Raw genomic sequence first — 18,845 nt, forward strand, 5'->3', positions numbered from 1 at the left:
TAGTTGAAATCCCAAGTCACTTTCTTAATTAATTTTATGTTCAACATTTGCATCTGGTGTTCAGTAGCTGAATATAACATATATGTGCACCCCTTTTTAATTAAAAGGGATCAATTCTGAATCAATTAATGTCAACACTGCCACCGTAGTTCAATCAGAAGCCACAGGGCCTTATCACTTTCTTTGCGTTATCCGACTCTGCGGCAGTTTTGCACTCTCTGTGATCTGTTAGTCAGTTACCCGGAGTGAACACACACAAAACCAGATAAGTGACAGGTGGGGTGTTACAACCTAGGTGGACACATGTTTCAACATTAATTTCTTGTGTGTCATGTATGAAAGCGATGTCGCCACGTCATCCTTATAGGACCCAAACTGACACCTATGTGCAGATTGGCAGCTGACAACGGTGGTAGTGGGTGTCGAGTGGGGGGGATCTTTTTTTCAATAGCGATATTTTGTTTAAATTTTTTTCCACCGATTTCACCCGGCAGTAGAATGCTGCAAATTAAAAAGACATGTGAAAAATATAGATTTAATTAATTTGCATAAATTTTTTATATCAGTGTGATGTTAGATGTACAATAGTTGAGGGGGTGGGGTGCATGAGTGGGTGACATGGAGCAGAAGAACAGGTTAAGTGCATAACACTAGGCTATTTTGCTTAATTTTTATGTAAAACACAGTACTATAGTTTAAGGGGGTGGGTGACAAAGAAGAATGTTCCAGAAATGTCATTCAAAAGTATGTAATATTCGGAAAGTGTATCAGGAAATGGTGGGAGGACATAACTACTTACATAATTTGGCATGAAAGGCGGTAAAATAGTTTAAAGAAATGGGGGTGGCATGAATAACCATTTAACAGAACAATAGGTTAAGTAAGATTTATGCCCATCCTATCCAGCACTGGCTGTGTCCTTTTCCAGTCAATTCCTACGAAGAGGTGGCAGTTGGATGACTCTGGGTAGTGGAGGTGACCCAAGGACCGTTTTTCCCCACCATTTTCTTAAGTTAGTGGCGGTAGCCATGGTATGTTGCAGTGTCCTGATGGAACTTGAACTTCCCACCAGTTTCTGGGGGAGGGGAGGGGACGGGGAGTGGAGGCGATTTACCAGGATAAGTAATTGATCAATACAATTAAGTACTCAATCAAATTGATAAAAGTGATAGGAGCTATTCCAATAACCCAGATGTGAAAATGTACCTGTAGCAGTGAGAAGGGGTGGGGGTTTTGGGTAAGGGGAGGGGGTGGGGTGGTGGCAATAAGATAAGTGCCTGTCAGTCAAAAGGAAATGGGGATGACATGAAGAACCACTTAACAGAACAATAGTTTAAGTTTCTGTCACTCAAAGGAGAACAATAATTTAAGTACCTGTCAGTCCAAAGAGATCATTAAGTTCAAAATGGTTCAAATGGCTCTGAGCACTATGGGACTTAACATCTATGGTCATCAGTCCCCTAGAACTTAGAACTACTTAAACCTAACTGACCTAAGGACAGCACACAACACCCAGCCATCAGGAGGCAGAGAAAATCCCTGACCCCGCTGGGAATCGAACCCGGGAACCCGGGCGTGGGAAGCGAGATCATTAGGTCTGCCCCTGAGTGCATATCTGCCCCTGATGCAGGCAACCCGCACTAACAATTGTGCTGAAACGAAGGTAGCCCCACTGCTATCATTTGTTAAGGAAAGGAAGTTACAACACAGTTTTCAGCTACATTAGCGTCATTACAGACGAAACAGTCGGTATCGGATGAGGAGTGTGGAGAAACTGAAGTGGAACTTTGCTGAAGGAGATATCGAGTACTCATATCCAGTAATTTTGGAGAAAGCATATAAAAACTAAATCATGGTTGTATGATGACACCGCACTTCACAGATACATGTGGTGTAATGTATCTCAGAGACTATGCCACATCACACAGTACTATATCAGGTCAGATTCTAGCAATAACAAGAAGAGTTATAAAGCGATTTCATGCAGCACAGAAGTGATTTGAAACTCTTTTCTGTACAACTACTTTTCATATATAAGAACTGTGTCCTAAACTATTCCATGATTGTAGCTCTTCAGCTTTGCAACATAATGATTATTCACAGGAGTACCGTTTAGTACTACATTAACTCTATAAAAATACTTCAAAAATAAAAAGTAATTAGTATTGCAATACATTTCTTCTTAACGATGCATTTCACTTTTTAATAATGAAGTGTTTGTTAGTATATTTAGTATATTTTAAATTGGGAGACTCCTGGCAAAATACAGTGCGACAAATGAACTGTAAATGTTTTCTCTCATTTACTCCATTGGTCCAACTGGAGATTTGGACTGGCATGTCTGAATCATAACTCTTGAAGAATATGATGAAGAAAGAAAGAACAGGAAGTGATGGAACTCGCTTGGTTAGTGTTGACCTTGAGAACGTACATCATATGTGGCACAGTCATAGGGAGGACGGCGACATGGAAGACTGATTTGTTGGAAGGGTACTGATAAACGTCAATGCATCTTCAAAGGAAGTGGCGTACAAAACGCTGTTGTGGACAATTCCATTGCTGCTGCATATGGAGTTTTTATCAAATAGGAACTGATTTAAATGACGCACTGTGGGAGATTCACAATAAACCTGAAAAGCAGCATTTAAGTCTCTCTGTTGTCACCTTGTCGCCTACTTGTTGTATGGTAGAGAAAGCGGTGATTGACCTACTACCATCTGCTTGCAAGACACGCTACATATCCCTAACGAAATTGAAACAGAAATTTTTGGGGAGTATCAATGGGGATCTTTAGAAATAAGACAAAATAATTACCACGAAACCCTTTTTGGTAAGTGTAGGGGAACTGAACTGTATTGTGTAAATATATCACGTGTAAGTATATCATGTGTAAGTCTATCACGTATAAGAATCATGGGAGTGACATTAGGACACGCACAATCTGTCATTTTTTCAGTGACTCAACACGCAAGTGAAAAAGAAATCGACATGATATATCCGCTAGTATGCAGTCTATAATAGCTTGCGGAATACAGGGTGTCCCAAAAGTCGGGACCGTTCTAAATGTCGCTAAAATGGTAAGAATCAGGGTCTGGATGGATATGTATATAAGCAAAGGGGGTTGGGGGGCTGGTGGGGGGTGGAGAGAAACCTTTTGGATGACCTGCGAGAGCTGTCCGCCATCATGGTGTCTGTTATATTTGATTCAGATGGGAGGGTGAGTCGTACGATACATGCTTCAAAAATAGAATCTGACGAGAAACACGAAGGTGAAGTCAGTTTTACAATATCTTTGACAGGCAAAATATTATGCATCGTTATCAATCCACCAATGTCATGCAACACATTACAAAACAAAGGGCACACTACTCCACACGTTGTCCGTGTGATTGAAGACATTTTCGGATCCGTTGGATAAAGATTACATGGACACGATGCAACACAGCAAGTGTGACATTATCACAGGCCTTGGTAATCGGCTGTTGTACGTGCTATACATCACAAAACTTCACTGAATATGCAACTGGCTTCAGATATCCTCACAGGTAGAAAACTGGGGGGGGGGGTCAGACCAAGGTGAACATGGCGGCCATTCCACGGGGCCACGACGCCCTCTCCAACAACAATGGAACTGCATATCAAGGCATTCTCGTAAACAGGCAGCATAATGGGGTGGTGCTACACCGTGCTGAAAGTATGGAGGAAATGCCCCGTCTTCGTTGAGAACCATAGACACCAACACGTGCTCCCTGCCGCCGTTGGATAAGCAGCTGGGCAGCAAGTCGTATACTCCTAGCTCACTCATTTGTTACATATTTTAATTCTTAATTTCTTTGCGTGTTTTTGGTACTTGCATTGTTTAATTCATAAATTTCGGGCGTATTATAGTATTTGAGAGTCGTAGCATCGCGTTTTAGTACCTGAATAGTGTAAATTCGCGTAGTCGTTTGTCTACTGTTTTTGTTTTGAACGGCCAGTGTCGGTTGGTCGCAGTCAGTGTGCTCCCTGCCGCCGTTGGATAAGCAGCTGCAGCAGCAAGTCGTGTACTCCTAGCTCACTCATTTGTTACATAGTTTAATTCTTAATTTCTTTGCGTGTTTTTGGTACTTGCATTGTTTAATTCATAAATTTCGGGCGTATTATAGTATTTGGGAGTTGTAGCATCGCGTTTTAGTACCTGAATAGTGTAATTTCGCGTAGTCGTTTGTCTACTGTTTTTGTTTTGAACGGCCAGTGTCGGTTGGTCGCAGTCAGTGTGCTCCCTGCCGCCGTTGGATAAGCAGCTGCAGCAGCAAGTCGTATACTCCTAGCTCACTCATTTGCTACATAGTTTAATTCTTAATTTCTTTGCGTGTTTTTGGTACTTGCATTGTTTAATTCATAAATTTCGGGCGTATTATAGTATTTGAGAGTGTAGCATCGTGTTTTAGTACCTGAATAGTGTAATTTCGCTTAGTCTCCTTCCGCCGCCGAGCAGTGTCAGCAGTGCGCAAGTAGCAGCATTACTGCATTTACTAGGCAATCTTGTATTTTAATAACCGTTTAAATTTTGTCGATTTGTTTGCGCTCTCTGTAGATTAGTTCAGACGTTCTTTGCAAAACAGTTTTTAGCATGGATAGGGACTGCAACTGCTGTGTTCGGATGCAGGCTGAGTTGGCATCCCTTCGCTCCCAGCTTCAGGCAGTGTTGGCTTCGGTCACACAGCTTGAGGCTGTTGCCAATGGGCATCACTGTGGGGGTCCGGATGGGGGTTTGTCGGGGACGGCCAGCTCGTCCCACGCATCCCCTGATCGGACTAAGACTGTGGTTGCCCGGGATACTGCCCGCATTGAGGCTGATCCCTCACCTGTGGTAGAGTGGGAGGTCGTTTCAAGGTGTGGCAGGGGGCGAAAGACATTCCGGAGGGCTGAACGGAAAGCCTCTCCAGTTTGTCTGACGAACCGGTTTCAGGCTCTGTCTCAGGCTGATACTGATCTTCGGCCTGACATGGCTGCTTGTCCTGTTCCAGAGGTTGCCCCTCAGTCTGCAAGATCCGGGCAGTCGCAGAGGGTGGGCTTACTGGTAGTTGGGAGCTCCAACGTCAGGCGCGTAATGGGGCCCCTTAGGGAAATGGCAGCAAGAGAGGGGAAGAAAACCAATGTGCACTCCGTGTGCATACCGGGGGGAGTCATTCCAGATGTGGAAAGGGTCCTTCCGGATGCCATGGAGGGTACAGGGTGCACCCATCTGCAGGTGGTCGCTCATGTCGGCACCAATGATGTGTGTCGCTATGGATCGGAGGAAATCCTCTCTGGCTTCCGGCGGCTATCTGATTTGGTGAAGACTGCCAGTCTCGCTAGCGGGATGAAAGCAGAGCTCACCATCTGCAGCATCGTCGACAGGACTGACTGCGGACCTTTGGTAGAGAGCCGAGTGGAGGGTCTGAATCAGAGGCTGAGACGGTTCTGCGACCGTGTGGGCTGCAGATTCCTCGACTTGCGCCATAGGGTGGTGGGGTTTCGGGTTCCGCTGGATAGGTCAGGAGTCCACTACACGCAACAAGCGGCTACACGGGTAGCAGGGGTTGTGTGGCGTGGGCTGGGCGGTTTTTTAGGTTAGATGGCCTTGGGCAAGTACAGAAAGGGCAACAGCCTCAACGGGTGTGGGGCAAAGTCAGGACATGCGGGGACCAAGCGGCAATCGGTATTGTAATTGTCAACTGTCGAAGCTGCGTTGGTAAAGTACCGGAACTTCAAGCGCTGATAGAAAGCACCGAAGCTGAAATCGTTATAGGTACAGAAAGCTGGCTTAAGCCAGAGATAAATTCTGCCGAAATTTTTACAAAGGTACAGACGGTGTTTAGAAAGGATAGATTGCATGCAACCGGTGGTGGAGTGTTCGTCGCTGTTAGTAGCAGTTTATCCTGTAGTGAAGTAGAAGTGGATAGTTCCTGTGAATTATTATGGGTGGAGGTTACACTAAACAACCGAACTAGGTTAATAATTGGCTCCTTTTACCGACCTCCCAACTCAGCAGCATTAGTGGCAGAACAACTGAGAGAAAATTTGGAATACATTTCACATAAATTTTCTCAGCATGTTATAGTCTTAGGTGGAGATTTCAATTTACCAGATATAGACTGGGACACTCAGATGTTTAGGACGGGTGGTAGGGACAGAGCATCGAGTGACATTATACTGAGTGCACTATCCGAAAATTACCTCGAGCAATTAAACAGAGAACCGACTCGTGGAGATAACATCTTGGACCTACTGATAACAAACTGACCCGAACTTTTCGACTCTGTATGTACAGAACAGGGAATCAGTGATCATAAGGCCGTTGCAGCATCCCTGAATATGGAAGTTAATAGGAATATAAATAAAGGGAGGAAGGTTTATCTGTTTAGCAAGAGTAATAGAAGGCAGGTTTCAGACTACCTAACAGATCAAAACGAAAATTTCTGTTCCGACACTGACAATGTTGAGTGTTCATGGAAAAAGTTCAAGGCAATCGTAAAATGCGTTTTAGACAGGTACGTGCCGAGTAAAACTGTGAGGGACGGGAAAAACCCACCGTGGTACAACAACAAAGTTAGGAAACTACTGCGAAAGCAAAGAGAGCTCCACTCCAAGTTTAAACGCAGCCAAAACCTCTCAGACAAACAGAAGCTAAACGATGTCAAAGTTAGCGTAAGGAGGGCTATGCGTGAAGCGTTCAGTGAATTCGAAAGTAAAATTCTATGTACCGACTTGACAGAAAATCCTAGGAAGTTCTGGTCTTACGTTAAATCAGTAAGTGGCTCGAAACAGCATATCCAGACACTACGGGATGATGATGGCATTGAAACAGAGGATGACACGCGTAAAGCTGAAATACTAAACACCTTTTTCCAAAGCTGTTTCACAGAGAAAGACCGCACTGCAGTTCCTTCTCTAAATCCTCGCACAAACGAAAAAATGGCTGACATCGAAATAAGTGTCCAAGGAATAGAAAAGCAACTGGAATCACTCAATAGAGGAAAGTCCACTGGACCTGACGGGATACCAATTCGATTCTACACAGAGTACGCGAAAGAACTTGCCCCCCTTCTAACAGCCGTGTACCGCAAGTCTCTAGAGGAACGGAGGGTTCCAAATGATTGGAAAAGAGCACAGATAGTCCCAGTCTTCAAGAAGGGTCGTCGAGCAGATGCGCAAAACTATAGACCTATATCTCTTACGTCGATCTCTTGTAGAATTTTAGAACATGTTTTTTGCTCGCGTATCATGTCATTTCTGGAAACCCAGAATCTACTATGTAGGAATCAACATGGATTCCGGAAACAGCGATCGTGTGAGACCCAACTCGCCTTATTTGTTCATGAGACCCAGAAAATATTAGATACAGGCTCCCAGGTAGATGTTATTTTTCTTGACTTCCGGAAGGCGTTCGATACAGTTCCGCACTTTCGCCTGATAAACAAAGTAAGAGCCTACGGAATATCAGACCAGCTGTGTGGCTGGATTGAAGAGTTTTTAGCAAACAGAACACAGCATGTTGTTATCAATGGAGAGACGTCTACAGACGTTAAAGTAACCTCTGGCGTGCCACAGGGGAGTGTTATGGGACCATTGCTTTTCACAATATATATAAATGACTTAGTAGATAGTGTCGGAAGTTCCATGCGGCTTTTCGCGGATGATGCTGTAGTATACAGAGAAGTTGCTGCATTAGAAAATTGTAGCGAAATACAGGAAGATCTGCAGCGGATAGGCACTTGGTGCAGGGAGTGGCAACTGACCCTTAACATAGACAAATGTAATGTATTGCGAATACATAGAAAGAAGGATCCTTTATTGTATGATTATATGATAGCGGAACAAACACTGGTAGCAGTTACTTCTGTAAAATATCTGGGAGTATGCGTACGGAACGATTTGAAGTGGAATGATCATATAAAATTAATTGTTGGTAAGGCGGGTACCAGGTTGAGATTCATTGGGAGAGTGCTTAGAAAATGTAGTCCATCAACAAAGGAGGTGGCTTACAAAACACTCGTTCGACCTATACTTGAGTATTGCTCATCAGTGTGGGATCCGTACCAGGTCGGGTTGACGGAGGAGATAGAAAAGATCCAAAGAAGAGCGGCGCGTTTCGTCACCGGGTTATTTGGTAACCGTGATAGCGTTACGGAGATGTTTAATAAACTCAAGTGGCAGACTCTGCAAGAGAGGCGCTCTGCATCGCGGTGTAGCTTGCTGTCCAGGTTTCGAGAGGGTGTGTTTCTGGATGAGGTATCGAATATATTGCTTCCCCCTACTTATACCTCCCGAGGAGATCACGAATGTAAAATTAGAGAGATTAGAGCGCGCACGGAGGCTTTCAGACAGTCGTTCTTCCCGCGAACCATACGCGACTGGAACAGGAAAGGGAGGTAATGACAGTGGCACGTAAATTGCCCTCCGCCACACACCGTTGGGTGGCTTGCGGAGTATCAATGTAGATGTAGATGTAGATGTCATCCAGCATCCTTTGAGACGTCCACTTTACGATGTACGATAACGGGTATCGTGGGTTTTGTTTGTTGATATGACCATTGACGTAAGATTTCGCCTCCTCTCTAAAGAGAAGTTTGCAAGCAATATCGTGATCGGTGGCGTTTCACCCACAAAACTGCACCCTCCGATCAGAATCATCTTCCGCCAGATGTTGTTGGAGATGAATTTTCAATGTATGCCATTTCTAATGGAGTAGAATTCGGTAAATACAACTCCCAGGAACACCATGAAGTCGGGTGAGTTGCATGATCTCTCGGACGGGACTCGTGACCGCTGCTGCTAGCACCGCCGAGGGAGTAGCATCATCAGTTGCTGTGCGGGTACGGTAGGTTGGGGGCTTGTTTGCCACCGATCCCGTTTCTGGAAACTTACTGCTCAATTTCGAGACGGCACTATCCATGATGGGTTCCTTGTCAGGGTGTCGCTGGTTGAAGTCCCTGGCAATTTGCGGTAGAACTTCTCCCAGTAGCCAGCAGGATGATTTCGATCCTCTCTTCTTTGATCAGTGGCATGTTGTCCTTTACCTTAACGGCACAGGTATCAACAACAGGAAAGAAACGTGATCAGGTCTGAGCAACCTGCATGACTAATTGCACGTTTTATAACAAATGATCCATAACTTTTTCCCTATCTAAGATATTGCAAAAAAAACTTCACCATCGTGTTTCTCGTCAAGTTGCACCCTTAAAACATGTATGACATAACCCCCTCCCATTGAACAAATGTGAGCTGAATCCAAAATGCAGGTGCCAAGAGCACGAATGGCTCTCGCAGGTCACCCGAAATGTTCTCCGCCCCCCCCCTCCTCATCGCCGCTTTTTGTTTTATCCATATCCACCCCTTCCCTTCGTCTTACCATTCTCGCGATGTTAAGCCCGATCCCGAATTTAGGGCAGCCTATAGATACAGATATAGAAGTAGACCCGATTGCTCTCAATATTGTCGGGAGCGCCACCATCGCCAATATTACTTCATGCAAGTAATTTGTAATCATACAGTGAGTACACTGTGTAACACTAACGACATGGTAAGAAATTTTAGTGACTAGGAACTGTTCTCTTGCACTGATCATACCCGTACTGTTTTTATGAATTGGTTATTACGATACATTCGCTAGTGCACACGGAAAACTTTTACCTTATGGCTGTCAAACATTATAGGAATGATGTTCAGACTGGGTCAGTCTGTGTGCTGAGGGATTTGCTTTGTCAGTACTGTTACTGTCATTACCAGTACTGGTCGGGCAACGTAGAATTCAAACATAAGCACCACAGTTGCAGATAATCAACATGGTTCTTTACGAGAATCGACGCATTAAAGGAATACAGAGAGCTCCTCTTTACACACTGGACTTGAAGAACATTTTTGGTATGTTTTTAATTGATTGTCACTTTAGGGAATTGATCTTGGGAGACACCGACGGCAAATTGCGCCACAAATTGTTCAAGATGTGGCTGAGAATGCTGGACTCACTGTGCAACTTTCAAGCAGTGCACATGCAGATTATTTCATGCCCTATTGTTCGAATAGTGCTACTATCAACTTTGGCATAATATTCCCATTGCGGTTGCAGGCTGTACGTGAATGACGAAGGTGGCTACACAGAGCAACGTTTGTAGCATCGAACGTCATCATGGTACCTTCTCACGTGGAAATTAAAATGCGCGTCGTTCAACGTTTTGTTATTTCTCCTCCGCGTGTCTTTACAAATTTTTCCACAAACTTTCATTCTCCTCTGACTACCTTTTCCCATGGGAACTCTTTCAAGCAGCAAAAATTTGATTATAACTAACCTCTGTATAAATGCAACGACTACTGGTATGAATATTAGAAGCAGCCATCTGAGAGTGAAAGGCCATATTTCCCAGGCGATTTTGTAATTTCGTCCACACGGCAGTGGCTGTAAAATATTACGCAGTATCTTGGTAAGCTCATATTTTAAGAAAAATATGAATTTTGTATCTGTAATCTGCTCGTGCGTACTAATAGAGATTCAATAGCTTGCGAGAACTTGTGCAGTTTTAATGGGTAGCCTTTGAAGGGTAGCGAGCATCTGGAGTTTGTCTTAAAGCTTTCCGTCTTTGCTCGTGATGGTACGGATTATCCAGCTTACAAGTTGGCCGGTTACGGGAAACCGATAAGTTGCAGCATGGAATTTGCAAGTTCCGAAACAAGTAGGTTGCCTCTAACACCGGCGTTCACAGGAACCTATGATCTAGTGCACGCCACTGGGTGGCTAGAAACCTGCAGTCTTTTATTCAGTTTTAAAACCACTTAGCCTCTCGATACTCGGAGACGAAAATGATCACAAAGGAGAAATTATTCGTGGTAGACCACATCAACATATTCAGAAGACTGATAAAAAAATAAACGAATGAAATAAAATCAGATAAAAGAAATAAAATAAAATAATAATAATCAAATAAAAATAAAAGGCCTAGTCTCTTGTTTTCTAAACAGTTGTGGAAATTTCTTCATACATATCAAAGTAGCAGCAGCGTAAGCCGTTACAATTAGAGAAGCCTCTTTTTTATTGGTTGTCAGCATGAAAGAAACAGCATTGGTTTGAAATGGACGAATGAAAATATGTGGCAGTATCATCCTTCCAAAACGTTCTGCTGAGATATGACACCTCATTGCTGTTTTCGTCTTTTACTTGCCACGATTCCTTTATGTGCCTGTTGGAACTTTTGTTTGGGTGGTTCATTTAACAGCTGTTTCATTCTGGCTCTTTAATCTACATTTGGGAACGTCAGCTACTAGACTACTACTCGCTGCTCGCGTCTGCATGCTGGCGTCATCTGTCATGCTTCTGGTGTACGAATAGCTTCTCTAGAACAGTACCTATGTAACGTTTTCCTAGTTTTCACTTCGAGAAGGCCTTCTGTCATATTCGGGTTGTGACTATTTTCCATATTATTTTGCTATTTGTGTTCTAGCAGTTTTATTCTGTTACGTAGTTAATTGTAGCCTTCGGTTCTAACAATAAGGGCCTCTCACGTTTTCATTTCGGCTTCTCTCAGGAATCCTCGGGACACGAGTTAAAATTATATTATTATTTTTGTTTAGCTAAAAAAATATTCCTTATTTATCAATATTAATAAGTATTTTTATGTGTGCTTTCATTTTAATTATTGGGTTAGTTATTAGTTTCAGTTAGTTTAGCTTAGCTCCTTATTTCCGTTTACGTTTACTCTCCAGAAAACCTAAAAAATATAAATAATTCGTTTTAAATACCACAAAAGAGCAAGATGAGTATTCCGCAGCAGTGATCTCGCGAAAATTCCTCGTCGGTATCTGCTCCACCTGAAATCTGCAACAACTTCACTCGCTACGCAGAACGTTCGGCACGACTGTGTGCTATGTTGTTTAATGAGTCTGTGTGATAGGTCCAACAATTCAGCAAGTTAAAGTTTATTAATTCGGAGATAATCTCTCAACGAATTATGACCGCGGAAAATGCAGGTTCGCACTACAGTTTCGCACTATAGTTCCAAACTTCACCTCCGACCGATCTACGTCTAGTAATATTTGTACCGTTTTACTGTTGCTGTGTTCTTCAGACCTGAGACTGATTTAATGCGGCTCGCCATGCTATTGTACCCTGTGCAAGCTTCTTCGTCTACCAGTACCTACTGTAACATACATCCTTCTGAATCTGCTTAGTGTATTCATCTCTTGGTCTCCCTCCACGATTTCTATACTCCACGCTGCCCTACAATACTAAATTGGTGATCCTTTGATGCCTCAGAACATGTCCTACCAACCGATCCCTTCTTCTAGTCAAGTTGTGCTACAGATTTCTCTTCTCCTCAGTTCTATTCAGTACCTCCTCATTAGTTATGTGATCTACCCACCTGATTTTCAACATTCCTCTGTAGCATCACAGTTCTAAAGCTTCTATTCTCTTCTTCTCTAAACTATTTATCGTCCATGGTTCACTTCCATACATGGCTACACTCCATACAAATACTTTCAGAAACGAATACCTGACACTTAATTCTATACCGATGTTAACAAATTTCTCTTGTTCAGAAACGCTTTCCTTGCCATTGCCAGTCTACATTTTATATCCTCTCTACTTCGACAATCATCAGTTATTTTGCTCCCCAAACAGCAAAACTCATATACATCTTAAAGTCTCTCATTTCCTAATCTAATTCCCTTGGCATCGTCCGATTTAATTCGACTACATTCCATTATCCTCGTTTTGCTTTCGTTGATGTTCATCTTATATCCCCCTTTCAAGACACAGTCCATTCCGTTCAACTGCTCATCCAGGATCTTTCCGGTCTCTGACAGAATTACAATGGCATCGACAAACCTCAGAGTTTTTATTCCTTCTACATGGATTTTAATTCACACTCCGAATTTTTCTTTTGTTTCCTTTACTGCTTGCTCAATGTACAGATTGAATAACATTGGGGATAGGCTACAATCTTGTCACACTCCCTTCCCAACCACTGCATCCCTTTCATGCCCCCCAAGTATTATAACTGCGGTTTGTTTCCTGCACAAATTGTAAATAGCCTTTCTTTCCCTGTATTTTACCCCTCCCACCTTCAGAACTTGAGAGAGTTTATTCCAGTCAACATTGTCAAACGTTTTCTCCAAATGCTAGAATCGTAGCTTTGCCTTTTCTTAATATATCTTCTAAGATAAGTAGTAGGGTATGTATTGCCTCACGTGATCAAACATTTCTACGGAATCCAAACTGATCTTCCCCGATGTCTGCTTCTACCACTTTTTCATTTGTCTGTAAAGAATACGTGCAGCTAAGAGTTATTTAAACTGATAGTTCTGCAATTTTCACATCTGTCAACACCTGCTTTTTTTGGGATTGGAATTATTATTTTCTTCTCGAAGTCAGAAGGTATTTCGCCTGCCTAATACGTGATTCCCAGCAGGTGGTAGAGTTTTGTCAGTCTGGAACGGCACGACCGCCACGTTCGCCGGTTCGAATCCTGATCGGGCTTGGATTTGTGTAATGTCCTTAGGTTAGTTAGGTTTAAGTAGTTCTAAGTTCTAGGCCACTGATGATCTCAAATGTTAAGACCGATAGTGCTCAGAGCCATTTGAACCATTTTTAGAGATTTGTCAGGGCTGGCTCTCCCAAGGCTATCAGTAGTTCTAATCGAATATTCTCTACTCCCGGGGCGTTGTTTCGACTTAGGTTTTTCAGTGTTTTGTCAAACTCATCACGCAGTATCATATCTCCCAATTGAACTTACTCTACGTCCTCTCCCGTTTCCATAACATTGTCCTCATGTACATCGGCCTCGTATAGACCCCCTATACACTCCTTCCACCTTTCTGCTTTCCCTTATTCGCCTAGAACTGGCTTTCCATCTGAGCTCTTGATATTCATACGAATGGTCCTCTTTTCTCCAAAGATCTGTTTAATTTTCCTGTAGGCAGTGTCTATCTTACCCCTAGTAATATATGCCTCTACATTCTTACAGTTGTCCACTACCCATTCCTGCTTAGCCAATTTGCAGTTCCAGTCGATCTCATTCTTGAGACATTTGTATTCCTGTTTGCCTGCTTCATTTACTGCATTTTTATATTTTCTCCTTTCATCAATTACATTCAATATTTCGTCTGTTATAAAAGGATTTCTACTTGCCCTCGTCTTTTTACCTACTTGATCCTCTGCTGCCTTCACTATTTCATCTCTCAAAGCCACCCATTCTTCTTCTACTGTATTTCTTTCCCCCATTCCTGTCAATTGTTCCCTTATGCTCTCCCTGAAACTCTGTACAACCTCTGGTTCTTTCAGTTTATCCAGGTGCCATCTCCTTAAATTCCCATCTTTTTGCCGTTTCAGCGTCCACATCTGCCCCTGGAATAGCCATACAATTTAAAACCTGGTTCATAAATCTCTGTCTTATCTATCTGAAAAATTCCAGTGTCTCCAGGCCTCTTCCATGTACACAACCTTCTTTCATTATTCTTGAACCAAGTGTTATCTATGATTAAATAGTGCTCTGCGCAAAATTCTACCAGGCGGCTTCGTCTTTTATTCCTTACTCCCATTCCATATTCACCTACTACTTTTATTTTTCTTCCTTTACCTACTATCACCCGTGACTATTAAATTTTGGTCTTCCTTTACTATCTGAATAATTTATTTTATCTCATCATACATTTCTTCAATTCCTTCGCCATCTGCGGAGCTAGTTGGCATATAAATTTGTACTGTAGTAGGCGTGGGCTTCGTGTCTATCTTGGCAACAATAATGCGTTCACTACGCTGTTCGTAGTAGCTTACCCGCACTCCTTTTTTTTATTATTCATTATTAAACCTATTCCTGCATTACCCCCATTTGATTTTGTATTTATAACCCTGTATCCATCTGACCAGAAGTCTTGTTCCTCCTGCCGGGCGTGAGTCGTGCTTCGGTAGCTCAGTTGGTAGAGCACTTGCCCGCGAAAGGCAAAGGTCCCGAGTTCGAGTCTCGGTCGGGCACACAGTTTTAATCTGCCAGGAAGTTTCATATCAGCGCACACTCCGCTGCAGAGTGAAAATCTCATTCTGGAAACATTCCCCAGGCTGTGGCTAAGCCATGTCTCCGCAATATCCTTTCTTTCAGGAGTGCTAGTTCTGCAAGGTTCGCAGGAGAGCTTCTGTAAAGTTTGGAAGGTAGGAGACGAGGTACTGGCAGAAGTAAAGCTGTGAGTACCGGGCGTGAGTCGTGCTTCGGTAGCTCAGTTGGTTAGAGCACTTGCCCGCGAAAGGCAAAGGTCCCGAGTTCGAGTCTCGGTCGGGCACACAGTTTTAATCTGCCAGGAAGTTTCATATAGGCTGTTGTTAGTCAAGGTCATTCTTTTGTAGGGATTATCGAAAGTCAGATTGCGTTGCGCTAAAATAAATATTGTGTGTCAGTTTAGTGATGATCAGAATAAGTAAAGAGAGAACTGTCTGAGTACGTTCAGTTTTAGTCAGCTGTCTTTGCATCAAATAACGTAGAAGTTTACCAGCACAGTAATTCATAATTTTTCTAAGGGGACCTTTCATAATGTCATTGAGCTCAGTGTAACTACAGTCGTCGAATGAAAGTGCCATATCTGTTATCTCACTGCCTGCTTTTATCCGTTATCTTTTCTACCTAGAGGTTCCAATTCTTTAGGTGTGTGGTCGACGTTACATTGCTTGGCAGTGAAATATAATGTGACAGATACTTCCACCCACAAATTTTGCACACCAGTGTATGTAAGAAAAATATTTCAGAATATGGTCGCCGTTTTGCTCCAAGGTGGTTTGCTTGTTGTCTGTACTAAATAATAGTCAATTAGAAAGAAACGCTACAGAATACAACCCTGGTAGGTCCAATGCTGTCGAGTTTACAACTCAGATTACTCAGTAGAATATAGTAAACAGTAATAAAATGACAATTTCACTTCTTCTCAGTCATCGTAGGGCACCATTTTACCGCATTCACACAATACACACGTATAAAAACAACATGCAGATTTCATAGAGTTTATGTGGCAGATATCAGAATCACAAAATGGTTTACCACAGTTGTCGGAATGGGTGACTTTTTGAAACTTGTTTGGAACATACCTCTCAAAAATATTTCAATGTGTGTAGCACTTTAGAATAGGAAGGTAGAGCAGAAAGTCAGATACTGTCAGCAGTTCAGTGATAGGGTTGTTCTCATCACAATTGACATAAGAGATAGAGAAAGTGTATGAGAATACTGAACGGGTAATATAGTACATAAAGCCAGATGAAAATGTAATAGTCGTGGGGGATTGGAATGTGATTGCAAGCGAGTTGTGGAAGAAAGGGTTGCTGGAGAATATTAGTTTGGTACTATACTCCGTTCATCATAAGAGTAAACCTGTTGTAAACAAACAGAAACGCAATGATTGGTCAGAAGTTGTAGCACGTGTACACTGGTGGTGTTACGCTCTTGGAAGTCGGTCCTATTTATGTATTAGATATATTATTATTACGTTACGTTAAATGAAACTTTAAGGTATTCAAATGTATTAACAGCCATTAACGTTTTTCCTAATTACGCTTTGGTTAGTTAAATTTTTTTTTTCAAAAATCGTGTTTTTCACAGCCTCTGCACTGATGTGGTCTGATTGTCGCGCTGTTATTACGCTGTATGAAAATGGCTGAGGTTGCTTCCTGTTCCGTAGTGAAACACGGGTATCGAACACTGTTAAAAAGTGCCAAGAAATATGTTGTTCTTAATGTTTGTCATAAATTTACAGAGTGAGACGTGGGACTTCGGGAAAGCAGGAAAGGTGTGGACGGGGCCTAATCAGTTATCGTTGGTTGCACAGAACACATACACTTTATTTAAAAAAAAAAAAAAATTTCAACAAACAGTTTTAAAGGTTTTACTACACTGGCGGCTGAATGCCTTATTAGAAGAATTGCAAGTTATTCTCGGCTGAAGGCCACAAGCAATGTTACACACAATCAACAGCCAAAGGCCTGATTAAGAATACTCAAAATTATTCGTCCGCTGAAGGACAGAAGCAATTTCAAAATACACTACGCCTGAAGGCCTGAATTACCAATAAGGTGGACATTTACACGTTAAATACGAAAACCCTTTTAACAATCTTAATAAACGTAACAAGTTATAGTGACGGCTGAAGGCCTTATCAAGACCGAACTGAAACTATTGGTCGGCTGAAAGCCACAGGCAATGTTACAAACAATTAGCGGCTGAAAGCCAACAGCAAATTCAGAATACACAACGGCTGAAGGCCTGAATTACAAGTGAGGAAAGCAGTTACACATTAACAAATACTAAGATATTTTCGTCTTAACAACCAAAACGGTAACAAGGTATAATAATGGCTGAAGCCCTTATTAAAAAAAAATTGTAAATTATTGGTCGGCTGAAGGCCACAAACAATGCTACACACAATCAACGGCTGAAGGCTAATTAAGAAGGTTGAAAATTTTCGTGGGCTGAAGGCCACAAGCAGTTTAAGAATACACAAGGGCTGAAGGCCTGAATTGCAAATAAGGTGGACAATTACACTTAAAAATACTAATAATCTTAATAACTTGTAACAAGCTATAGTGACGGCTGCAGGCCTCACTAAAACAGGACTGAAAATTATTTGTCAGCTGAAGGCCACAATCAGTGTTACAAACAATTAATGGCTGAAGGCCGGAATTACAAGTGTGAAAGGCAATAACATGTCATAACATTAAAGTAAATTTTAAACAATTATGACAACTTGTCCAAATAAGATGGAATGATCTACAAACAGTGCTCCCTGGATCGACCTGAGGAAGGTGACTACAGCTGTGTAAGCGGTGAGACAGGCAGCCAAGAGTTGTACTCACGTAACCGGATGGCAACTCACACTAGGGGTAGCTTAAGGGCCAACCGACCGACTAACCAATCCGCCTAACGTCCTATCACTTGTACAACGATGGAATATTTCTAGGCAAGGGCGAAGAGACGGATAGCACCACGTCTTCAGAGACACAGTCAAGGCCGAAGGAAACACTAGAACCAAGGTAGACCTCCCAAAAACATATGCACAGTACAATTCAAGAGGCTGTCGAACTACACGCCTTGTTGGACAGTATCAACACGAGAGGAAAGGTACGCTGCTGGAAAAGTATGCCAACCTCCACGGCAGGTAACTGGGGCGTTAGCGGCCGCAAGGCCGTAAATAACGCCGGTTGCACTTCACTAACAGGAATAATACTAAATCCAAACATAACATCAAGGAGTAGAAGGCGGCTAATAGCTTCCGCCAACCAGACAGACTCCACTTGTTGCGGTTGGTCTTACCGACACTGGGAAAAGCAACATGCAAACAACAGCGAGATCTCAAACAGTGGAGGTTTCAGTACTGCACACGGTTAACTCAACTTCAAACGTCCTGGGTTCAGTCGTCGGCTACAGCCCCTCAGTGCGACAGTGCCTGCACACCGCCAGCAGTCACGGCCTGCCCTCACGTTGTGGATCACCTCGTTGCTCCGCCCGAAGCTGAACTGCCTGACACACACGACGACCCAGAATGCTAGCCGTGGCACCAAAGATAGTGACACAGTACTGGCTATCGATAACCGCTGCTGCTGCAACTCACGGACAAACAATACTAGCAACTCAGTGGCACCATTAACACAACAAGGAATCGCGACGCCACGACGTCAAGTTATGAACGGCAGAAATGCGAGCCCGCAGCATGGCTCACAGAGATAATCAGTCTTGAAGTTTACTGAGGGACTGTATTAGATACCGGCTGCCTTGCTCAGCGGCTAAGTCCCCTTCAAGGTCACACGCCTTACACACTAGCATCGGGACTGATAAGGCCCGCTGGCGCTGCGCGCA

The 18,845-nt window shown here is 42.9% G+C and overlaps 1 protein-coding gene across 1 annotated transcript in view; it reads left to right on the top strand.

The window, feature by feature from the left end:
• Positions 1-3,184: 3,184 nt before the first annotated feature.
• Positions 3,185-18,845, top strand: part of LOC124775854 (immediate early response gene 5-like protein) — a 122,966-nt gene continuing 107,305 nt past the window's right edge. Inside the window, exon 1 of the mRNA XM_047250688.1 lies at positions 3,185-3,217. Within this exon, the coding sequence (XP_047106644.1) occupies positions 3,185-3,217 (33 nt within the window). The remainder of the gene's footprint in view (positions 3,218-18,845) is intronic.

This window comes from Schistocerca piceifrons, chromosome 2 (genome assembly GCF_021461385.2).
Source record: "Schistocerca piceifrons isolate TAMUIC-IGC-003096 chromosome 2, iqSchPice1.1, whole genome shotgun sequence".
In the NCBI taxonomy this organism is placed as follows: domain Eukaryota; kingdom Metazoa; phylum Arthropoda; class Insecta; order Orthoptera; family Acrididae; genus Schistocerca; species Schistocerca piceifrons.